The sequence below is a fragment of the Nesoenas mayeri genome, assembly GCF_963082525.1.
Source record: "Nesoenas mayeri genome assembly, chromosome: 1".
NCBI lineage: Eukaryota > Metazoa > Chordata > Aves > Columbiformes > Columbidae > Nesoenas > Nesoenas mayeri.
In genome coordinates, this window is record NC_137541.1 from 198,340,772 (window position 1) to 198,352,121 (window position 11,350).

At 39.9% G+C, this 11,350-nt stretch overlaps 1 protein-coding gene across 1 annotated transcript; it reads left to right on the top strand.

Annotated features, from left to right (window-relative positions):
* Nucleotides 1-205: 205 nt before the first annotated feature.
* LOC308052411 (stromelysin-1-like) lies at nucleotides 206-6,568 on the top strand (the record flags this gene model as incomplete). Its single annotated transcript, XM_080363193.1, has 10 exons — nucleotides 206-310; nucleotides 460-704; nucleotides 1,164-1,312; nucleotides 1,412-1,543; nucleotides 2,406-2,567; nucleotides 3,144-3,363; nucleotides 4,531-4,664; nucleotides 5,197-5,356; nucleotides 6,168-6,271; nucleotides 6,468-6,568. The coding sequence occupies 10 exons, from the start codon at nucleotides 206-208 to the stop codon at nucleotides 6,566-6,568; spliced, it is 1,512 nt and encodes a 503-aa protein (XP_080219319.1).
* Nucleotides 6,569-11,350: the final 4,782 nt, after the last annotated feature.

Consider the following 11,350-nt stretch of genomic DNA (forward strand, 5'->3'; position numbering starts at 1 on the left):
AACTGTCATGTGTTAGCTTGCTTCTAAAACCAAATTTGTTTTCTGTGTTTCTGTGGGAAATCAGAGGATGTTTTAAACTGAGTCATGCAGTTATTGACATTAGCAAGCACAAAACTGATATAAATAGAGAAACACTGGTGAGCCTTGGACAGAAGAAGAGATTGAGAAGTTTTCTAGCAAGGGCTGGTAGGACAGCGGGGTAAAGATGAAGACAAAGATCCTTCCTTTCCTTGGGTTACTATATGTGGCATGTTCTTGTGCTTTCCCTGTAGCTCCAGAAAAGGGAAAAGAAGACATGCAATTTGCTAAGGTAAGGACTACAGACAAGAACTTAAGAAAGAATTTATTGAGAAAATGAATGTAGTGATGTATTAGTGATGTACAGTATTTTATTAACAGCTCTCTCCATTTGAAAAGAAATGTTTGTGTTCTAAGCTGTTGCTTTTTCTTCCCCATCAGAAATATTTGGAAAATTTTTATGATTTTAAAGAAGAGAAAGGTTCTCTCTTTAAATCAAGGAACCTCAATCACATGGCTGACAAAATCCGAGAAATGCAGTCATTCTTTGGGCTAGAGGTGACTGGCAAGTTGAATCATAAAACACTGGACATGATGAAGCAGCCTAGGTGTGGAATACCAGATGTCCGTTCATACAGCACCTTTCCACAGAGCCCAAAGTGGACGAAAGAAGATGTGACATACAGGTAACACATGTTAAAACATATTTCTCTATACAGCACTGAGAAATCCTAGTGAAAGTTAGGCAAATGTAATACCAACAGGTTCTTTGCTATTTCTTCCTTTATTTATCCATATAAAAGACCCATTTGGGATGAAAAGGCCATGAATGTGAGGAGTATTCATAGCCTTTGCTTTAGGCTTCCAAACAGTGCTAAAAAAAAAATAGGAGTTTACATTAATTAACAACCTACTGGATAATATACTCAGTGAAGGGATACAACTGAGAGTATAAATGTCAGGATTTCTGAAAAATGTGAAAGAAAACTGTGAAAACTTCCTCCATTATATAAGCAAATAACTTGAAAATACACAACTTGAGGCACATAAATAATAAGCAATGATTAAAATATTTGACCTTGATACTATGTGCCCCAGCCACATGTGATCTGGTTGCTTTTAATTCCTTTCTCCTTATTTCCCAGGATTTTGAACTACACTCCAGACATGCTACAAGCTGATGTAGATGAAGCAATTGCAAGAGCCTTCCAGCTCTGGAGCAGCGTCACCCCTTTGAGATTCACCAGGCTCTACAGTGGTCAAGCAGATATTATGATCTCCTTTGCAGCTGGATGTAAGGGGACTCTCTTGCCTGAGAATGATAGATATTTGTCACTTTTTCTTACATAGATGATGAAAAGCGTCACTTTTTTCACTTTTTGGTTTTTTTTAGTTCACGGGGACTTCTATTCCTTTGATGGTCCAGGAGGAACTCTGGCTCATGCTTACCCCCCTGGCAATGGGATAGGGGGAGATGCCCACTTTGATGAAGATGAAAACTGGACCAAATTTACTACCTATAGTGGTAGGTAACATTAAGCATTGCATTGCCTTTTTTTTATTAGACATCTTTGTCTTGAAGACACTGTAAAGTCACAGATCCTATGGCTGTAATTCCGGTATTTACTGAGATGTAAAATGTCAGTGTAATTTAGTAAAACGATTCTGCATATTTTGACCTGGCTTGTGGTAATGACAGTTCACTGAAGATAATGCTAATTTCACCTCCAGTGAAGGAAATGAGGTTAGCATGAAACAGCAATACTGGTTAATCATGACATTGCAAGGTGGGGGATTTTTCACCCTCAGGTAATGTAGTATCGAGTTGCAATATCAAGCCCTCATCCTTTTTATTTTTCCCTCATTTAAAATGATACAAATCTTTAACTTCTGTGAATAATAATAAAAAATATATATTGAGTTTGTTGGTAAATATAATTACACATAATAGTGTTCTGGTTTCCAGAAATGTCCAGAGATGATATTACATGTTACTGGTCTTTGTGAAGTAGTTACCAGGTGAATTCCGTGTCATTTATGATTCACAAAATCTGACCAGATGACTAGAATGTTCTCAACCAGTTTTCAGTCATTATTAACATTAAAGAATTTTCGTTTCTTTGTTGGCCGGAAAAATTCCACAACGTGAGCAAAAACTGCCCCCAGACTGGTTTCCCTGTGAGAAACAAATGTTTATAATTTGAAACTCATTTCCTCTCCAGGATGCCAGAGAACCCCTTATTTGAGATTTAGTTACATTTTGCTGTTTTATTAAGACCATGAAAAATAGGTAAATCATACATGAGAAGATGCCACATTTATCCCACTGTCACGCAAAAGAAAAATGTATTTAGTGTTTGTTCTTTAAACTGGATTTTATTTTTTAGGATACAATTTATTTCTTGTTGCTGCTCATGAGCTGGGCCACTCACTAGGTCTTGGTCATTCCAATGTCTTCGGTGCTTTGATGTATCCTATATATATGCCCAAGGATTCAAGGGACTACATGCTTCATCAGGATGATATCGATGGCATTCAGGCTCTCTATGGTAAGAAGCATCATTTTTTGGTGGATGATGGAGAACTACTTGTAATGAATTTTACCTAATAGCTAAAATGTTCTGAACTTTCTATGGCAAGAAGGATACTGAGGTTTAATTTCCTGATATAATTTTTCAGCAAATCTCTTGGTTACTTTGTGGCTAAAAGTTTACATCTGCAAAACGGAATCTGTGGGCTATATCCATGCCAGTAAGTCAAAAGGTCCAAAAGCCTTTCTCCGATGATACCAGAGGAACAGTCCATATCCGTGGTGTAAGCTTTCTTATTTTCCACAAAAAGTGGTTACATGCACAACTGCCCTTGGGAAATTATGTTTGCTCTACATGAACTCCTGAGCAGATACAGTTAGAGAGACCAACAGCTTGACCAGGGAGAATAATACCAGAGACTATTTTAACCATCAGCAGCCAAATAAACAAGTTAAATTGCCCAGGAACTTTCCCTGGCATTAATTTACTAGCCGAGTTTTAATCTTAAAATGTGCCGCATATGGTACATCCTGAAGCTCTGTAACATGAAACACTAATTCATCTTCCAATTCCACACTTATCTGTTTCCCAAAGGACCCCCCAGGCAATCTCCTGCACTTCCAACAAAAGCTTTTCCCCCACAAGAACCAACAGAAATGACATCTGCAGAAGCACCAACTGAAATGTCACCCAGGGAAGAACCAACAGAAACAACACCCTCCAAAACCCCCATCAGACCAGAGGACTGTGACCCACATTTGACTTTTGATGCTATCACCACTCTCCGAGGGGAAATACTGTTCTTCAAAGGCAGGTAAGTGTTTTCATTTCTAGCAACACCTTTCATGAGATTCAAAAGGCAAAGCATAAAGTTCAGTTCAAGGAATCCATCTTCCATTGGTTACAAAGGAAGATATTTCTTTCTGAAAGTATTAAGGCAATTTTGCAAAATTTTACTAGCCCAGGAGGGCTGAGTGAGTAACGCGGTTTACTAACAGGTGAGTAAAATGTTTTAAGCCATCATTCATCATCATCCGTATCTCTCAAAATTTTACAAGGCTGAATAATCCCAGTACCACTTCTTAGCCCCCAGCTGCTTCACATGCAGCACCATCCTCACCACACTATCCCACGTGTGGGTCAGGGATCTGTGGAAAGTGTCACTGGTGACTTTTAATGGCACTTTGACCTAGAATTCCACAATGGACCAGTGCCTGATACTGTTTGTAGGAAGCCCCTGCTGTTAGAAGTGTCCACTTTTTGGGCACGATCTGACACTAGGCACTCTAAAGGGTTGTTGGCTGGGCACATCCACCCCAGCAAGGGAGAAGAGCATGTGAAGGCCAGTGTCACCCACTTCTTGGGTTGGTAATTGCATTTTGATTGAACAAGCTTCCTTTGATGATGTAGGTCTGATTTTGCTTCTAGAACACAAGACGAAGGACTGTACCTTAAAAATTTAATAGTTTTTAGGGAAGGGGAGGAAGGAACAGTTCCTCATTAAACTGAGTTTTAACATGCTTCCCAAGAATGTTTAATCAGCACTTGTAAACAAATTAAAATTAAGAATGCAGCTGTGCCTACCTGCACAGGACATAGTGAAGACAAAGCTTCAACTGTCAGCATTACCACAGACACCATGTGTTGTGTTGGGCAAGCCAGCAGGGTGTCAGTGGAGAAGTCTACAGGGCCACCAGCTACAGGTGCAGCTGCCTGAGTTGGAGAGTTGGACAAGATCCCTTCCAGAAGTCCCTTCCAACCCCAACTGCTCTGTGACTTCAGAACAACCAGTAGTTAAGGGCAAATGTCCATGAGAGAGCAGGGCAAAGTGAAGCGCTGCATTCCATAAGGGGTGATGTCTCTGCCTCATAGGAAAGGCTGGCTCCAGCACCCAGACAGTAGGATTTAAAGTACATTTCTGGACTAGTGATCTCCTAGTGAAATATAGACAATGAAACACTGCTGGTTTTGTTTTTATCAGCTATGTCTGGCGCAAAAGTCCATATTTCTCAGACATTGAGCACGACACCATCTCCTCGTTCTGGCCGTCGCTGCCAGCTGGCTTTGATGCTGCTTATGAGGTTGACAAGAAGGATCGAGTGATATTTTTTAAAGGTATTTCTCTTACATTTCCATCAGTCCTTTTTATGAATAAATAAAGTTATAGTAATGAGGGTACAGTTATGCAATAATAATGAAAGTAATATTATACTAAAGCTAATGTAGGATATTCTTAATATTTAAATCCATTTTCATTCTGAAAATTCTATTACTGTCATTAACAAATGCTGCTTCACAACAGCCCAGTACAATATTATATTACTCTTCTTTTGTCAGTGGGAGACACCATAGCTGAGACAATATTGCTTGCCTACATTGTTGTTTAAATATATTTTTAAATGTGCCAAACAGACATAGAGAACATCTTGAGTTTTGACTATTGAGTGCATAGTACTCTAATTACTATAAAAAGTAGAAAACCCAACAGCTCTGAAATACTCAAACTTATGTGTGTCCTAAGAGGGTCATGTTCTCAGCTGGATATCTGTGCTGTTTGGTGGCATTTTCTACATAGAAAGCCCTGGGACTCTGATGAAAAGTTCAGCAGCCCCAGGAACCCCTACTAACTTTTCTTGTTTTCCTGCAGATGACAAGTATTGGGCTGTCACTGGTTACAGGATAGAGCCAGGCTTCCCCAAGCCTATTCAGAACCTGGGCTTCCCCACCACTGTCAGGAAAATTGATGCAGCTGTTCATGATCAAAATACCAAGAAAACCTATCTTTTTGTAGGCAACAAGTACTGGAGGTAAGGCTCATTCCTCTTCTGTACAGCAAATAATCAAAATAGCTTTTAAAATCTCAAGTTATATTAGTGTTTGTATAGTAAATTCATGGCCTCTTGTTATCAGCCTTCTCAGCCAGTAGAATGGTCATGTATTTTCATAGAACATAGTCTGTAACACCTGAGATAAAGACAACGTCCATTTACTTTTACCAGTCTGTGACTAACAGACAAATGAACTCTGTTAATACGTTGTGGAGCAGAATTACATGAACTTAGTTTAAAAATATAATATCAGTAGGCTTTGTCATCATGTCATATATTCATTCTATAGCTATTAAGGGGCAGAAGTGCTCTCTGACATTTATAAATGAAAATCTATCAAGAACATTATGGAAGGAGATAAAATATTCACTTTTCAGCTAAACAGTAATGTTAGCCATAACAATTAATCTGTAACATTATCTTGAAAGATTATTACACCAGAAGTTTGCATTCCACTCATGGGGCCACTTCATAGTTTGGATGCTGTAAAATTAAAATATTCAGCTTGAATAATTATTTAAGTTTATTCCTTGGTATAAGTCAAATCCCGCCTTATTATTAGTCTCAGAATGGAAGTGAATTATTTAGTCTGATGTTCTGAAAACAGCCTTGCATGGCCACTAAAGATGTAAATATTCAGACAGTCAGGATTTATCCAGTTCCATGAGATCACGGATGCTCACAGTTATTGGATTTTCAGCAGGAGTAAACTTATTTAGTAAAAATTCCCTTTTTTCAACATTAAACATCACATACTTGTTTCCTATTTTCATGCAATTTCTTTATTTAGTTTCAATGAAAATATCCAGTCAATGGAAAGGGGATATCCAAGAAAAATAGCAACTGACTTCCAAGGAATTGGCCACACAGTTGATGCTGCCCTTCAGAAAAATGGTAAATACATTAAAATGTAATTTATACCAAAAAAGACCAGCAAGTAAAGACCAAAAACTATGTGTTTCAAATACATACACATGTGAAATGTTTGTTCTGATTTTTTTTAAATCACTTGAGAAAATAGCAAGTGTATAGCAATAGGTATGCAAAAAGGAAATATTAATTTGCCAATATTTTATTCTTCCAATTCTAGGACATTTCTACTTTTTCCATGGATCAAAACAGTATGAGGTTGACATGAAGAACAAGAAACTTATCCGTATAATGAAGAGCAACAGCTGGTTTAATTGCTAGAAATATTGCTTTATGATGTAGGGCTGTCTTTGCACCAGAAATGTTTTATCATGTTTCTTGGTTTTAAAGAGTATCATTCAGCTGTTACTGTGCATCGTAGTCTGAAATGATGGCCTTTGACAATTCTAATTTAAAACTTTAGAAATGTAAAACTTAATGTACAGTTATAATTTATTTCATTTTCCAAATATTTATGAATCAAGTTGGTTTTGAGTAATAAAATATTTTTCTCGAGTATAGTCATGTTCTTATGTCCTGGTTCATTCCGCTGGAGTCAAGGCATCTCATACAACCACACACAAGCCTGAACAGCTTCAGGACCCCACCATCATTTTTAGCAGGACTCAGTGTCCCTAGGTGGGAAGTTAAAGAGAAGCAGAAGTAGGTGTGCGGTTTCAACAGGCAATAGGCAATGACCCGAGGGACAGAGAAGGGAAATAAAGATGTTCAGGAACAATGTGGTGGAAGTGGAAGAGGTAGGAGGACACCCTAGACTACCATGTGGGAATGGCTATGGAGAAACAGATGGTGGTGGCCTCACCTGCCGTGACCCCATGGCATGGGCACAGAGGGGTCAGGGCAGGGATGGTAACAGTGCCTGCTGGAGAGCATGGCAATGGGCTAAGAGGACCCATGCTTCAGTGTAGCTGTGGGTGGTTTTCATGGGCAGAGTCTTTGGTAGAGCAGGACATGAGTGACCAGAGAGAAGGGTGGGTATCTCATTTAGGGAGGGAGGCAGCATGTAAGCAGGATGGAAAGTGATGGAGATATGCTCATAGGGTCCCAGGAAGTCAGGGGATTACCGCTGCTGAGCTGTGACCATGTGCCATTAGAATGGAGTCAGAACTGATGGTCCAAGTCACAATACTGGACAAGAAACAACTGATGAGCCACATCCCAGAGAAGCAAAACAAAGTGATAAGAAAAAAAAACCAAACAGGTTTTTCATGTAACTACCAGAGACAAATCCTCTGGAGGAAGAGTAGCGAGACATATAAAAGCACATGTGCTGTCTCTGTCCACCTTGTTTGAGTCCCCCTCACAAGGCTCAGTGACTGAAACACCCCTGGGGCTCTAAGAAAGCTTGGCTGAAGTCTGTCCTCTCCTTGAAGGGATTTGATCCCTTCTATCACAACACTGCTCTGATGATGTGATTTTGTACAAGGGAGTCAACTCCTCCTTGCTATTTGTCTTTCTCTAGTAGAATTGGCAAAGACAGCAAGAGGAAATGGGAATGGTTGATGAAGACAGTCTTCCAGTTACCACAGCTCAAATCTCATTAGGCAGAAGTGAAATTCACTCCTGGTCTCCTGCACAGGGCAGATTCTTCAGACACCTGGTCAAAACACCTACTAACATCTGTCACAGCATCCGTCAGGGCCAGAGGAAGCCATGTGTCTCCCAGTGTACCCACAGACCCTCTGTCTCCCCATGCTAGCAGACAAGACCAAGGACAGGTAGCTAAGATACTGCCATGCCTGATCTTGGAAAACCTCCTATCTGCCCTGTTCTGCTCCTCATGCATGCTTTCTGCCATGCTAGGTATGCACTGAGTACTGACTGCTAAAGCAAGACCTAAAACCAACCCAGGTGAGAAATTAAGCCGTGAATCTCAACAGGGCTTAAAGTCAAGTAGGACCTGAACAGATCAGCATTGCCACAAAGGTGCACTATGGACTGACAAGTACATGAGCTCACCTGGCCGCATTCCAGGCAGGGCAGAGACACAGGAGCACTGATGTTGCCCAAACATCTCCCAGTATCTTTCTCAATAGCTTGTGCTGTGTACACAGCCACTTCAGAAGAAATTTCAGTCCAAGGACTTTAGATGCCTCTAGGGTTAGGTAGGGCACTTATGAGTACTGCTTGTATATAAACAATGGAGTTAATCCCTTTTGATTTTAATAAGTGCCTACACACTTTGATATCCTAACTACATACTTGCTTGTATGTGAAGGCTGCTTTCAGAAATCAGGCCTTTAGGCTCTGGTTGTTTGTTCAAACTTGAAAGTGGTTAAGAAGGAACCAAAAGGAATATTTCAGCAATGGTGAAGGAAAACATTGACAATGTTTATGATGACTCACTTTGACCATTATATTGACTTATTTCTCTTACATGAAGCTGGTACTATTTTATCATTATAACCTCTGGGAGACAGCTAAATTAAAATACTACCACCACCACCAGGTATTAATTAGCTTAAACTACTAGTATCTGAAAAATGAATGATATTTACTTTGCTGTGAAGGAGAATTTAGAAAGTGTCCTGTATTTTGGTCTAACTTGGACCATAAATGGAAGACAATATGACATAGATTTCGCCTGGAGAAGGGTACTGGTGAAATGTGTTAAGCGGGGATTTTCCATCTGTATTTCTGCTTTGTTAATGTCATAAACTTTATCAACAAAAGAACATTAATTTCATTTCAGGTAAAGCAATGAAATTCCTGGCAAATGGTACAATAATGCGTAATTCAGATGAGTTTGGAAACAGGAGTGCTGGAGCTGCCCGTCTACATTTAGTGGGCAACCATTATTTGGTTATAACTCATAAATAATTCCTGGAATTAAAGGTTTTTTTGGATAGCAGCAGGGGAAATTTGTCCATAAACTTAATTTCAAGTACTCATCCTCTATGAATATGATTTTTCCTTGGAGTCTGAGACCAGGCATGCAAAAAGAGACACACAAAAAGTAAACAGTTAAATATGAAATTCTTGACTGTACAACTGCTGTCCCAGACCCAATCTCTTACATATGAATACTCAGGCAAAAATGGCTTACTGACCTCACTGAAAGTTTAATAGAACCCTTACAAAGTATTAGCTGTGCAAGCTTGTAACAGTATATACTAACACAAAAATGTCAGGAGCAGGACAAGCAGAAAGAATCTTAGGAACATCTGCTTTGATACAATATACCACAGCATCTTCCTGGAGAAGCTTGCAGCTCATGGCCTGGATGGGTGTAATATTCGATGGATAAAGAACTGACTAGATGGTCAGGCCCAAAGGGTTGTGGTGAACAGAGCCGAACCCAGTTGGTGGCCGGTCACGAGCAGTTGAGGGGACTGGAGCTGTTCAGCCTGGAGAAAAGGAGGCTGAGGGGAGACCTTATCACTGTCTACAACTACCTGAAAGGAGATTGTAGCATGAAGGGTGTTGGCCTCTTGTCCCAAGTAGCAAGTGATAGGCCAAGAGGAAATGGTCTCAAGTTGCACCAGGGGAGGTTTAGATTGGATATTAGGAAAAAAAAATCTTCACATAAAGGGTTGTGAAGCATTGGAATAGGCTGCCCAAGGAGGTGGTGGAGTCACCATCCCTGCAGATGTTTCAAAGATGCTCAGACGAGGTTCTTAGGGACATGGTTTAGTGCTAGAATTAGGGTTGGACTTGATGATCCTGAGGGTCTCTTCCAACCAAAATGATTCTGTGATTGTCCTGGCACTTCAGTCACAAGTACTAGGCACTTCTACATGCTATGTTAAAGCAATGGGCTCCAGACCTGGGCATCTGACTGTTCAGTCAGAAGCTCTCACTCTGCAGTTGGCAGACTGGTTTAATGCTACCAGCGGCAGCCGTCCTTACATGTTGGTTTTTGGGAAGGAGAATGAGTGCATTATACAGAAATCTTTGGAGATGTTGAGACAAGAATCTTCTGCATTTCCTCTTCCTGGCCTGATTTTCAAGGTGGTTGCTGTGGTTATGGAGAAAATCTGGAAGTATTTGTCTAATGCTGTTCTCTGTGCCTGGGATTTGGGATCGTCCCGGGCAGGTTTTGTGTACAAAGCAAGACTCCACTCACAAGGACAGACAGCACTGCCATAAGCAAGAAGAAAATGAAGAAGTAAGCTGCTAGGAGTCCCTGGATACCCAGCACTGGAGAGAAGGGTGACCTGAGTGCAGGCTGACTGGGACAAGAGGGGCCCTGTTAGTAAATCAGCACTACCATGCTGGAGATGAATTAATGTTACATAAATGCCAGAAGTAGGTCACACACTCATCTTCATGAGTAATATGATATTTCTGAGGGTAAGTCTGTCCAGTCAGGTGTGAGGGTTTGCAGCAAAACCAGGAAGGAGGTGCTGAGTTAAGCAGAAGCACAGGTTGAAGCTGAAGTTTTGCGGTTCAGAAGCTTCCCATGCATGGAACTGCTATTCCAAGTTATTGCCAGGGGTCCTGCACTGCTACCATAGTCCAGCCTGGCCATAGATATACATATATATATAGAGAGAGAGATATATAGATATAGATATATAGATATATAGATATATAGATACATATATATATATACACACACACGCATATATGTACAGACAACTACCAAAAAAAAAAAAGTAGAACTTTTTTCTACTTGTAGTCTACAGTTCTGCAACCTTCTGTGAAAATTTTTGCCTTTAAGTACTTCAACAACCCATTTGAATTCAATAGGAATTTTGAATGAAGAACATTAGAGATATGCTCTAAGGTTTTTGAGAATAAAACTACATTTAAATAACTAAAAGGTTAATGAGCTTATTAAAAAGAACTACAGGTCTATTATCTCCTCATTACTCATATTTCCATATTGCAAAACCTGCACAAGGGTGGAACCAGATGAAGGACAGCACTAATCTTTAACTATGATAAAACATTGTTTTGCATATGTTCTGTTGCTAACTAGAAATTGTGAGAATTAGTGAGTCAGGGACTGGAAAGCTTTATAAAGCAAACATATACTATATAAAGATGAAGCAAGTGTGTGTCAGAGTGCAAAGACGACTTTTCTAAAGAAAAGTGAAC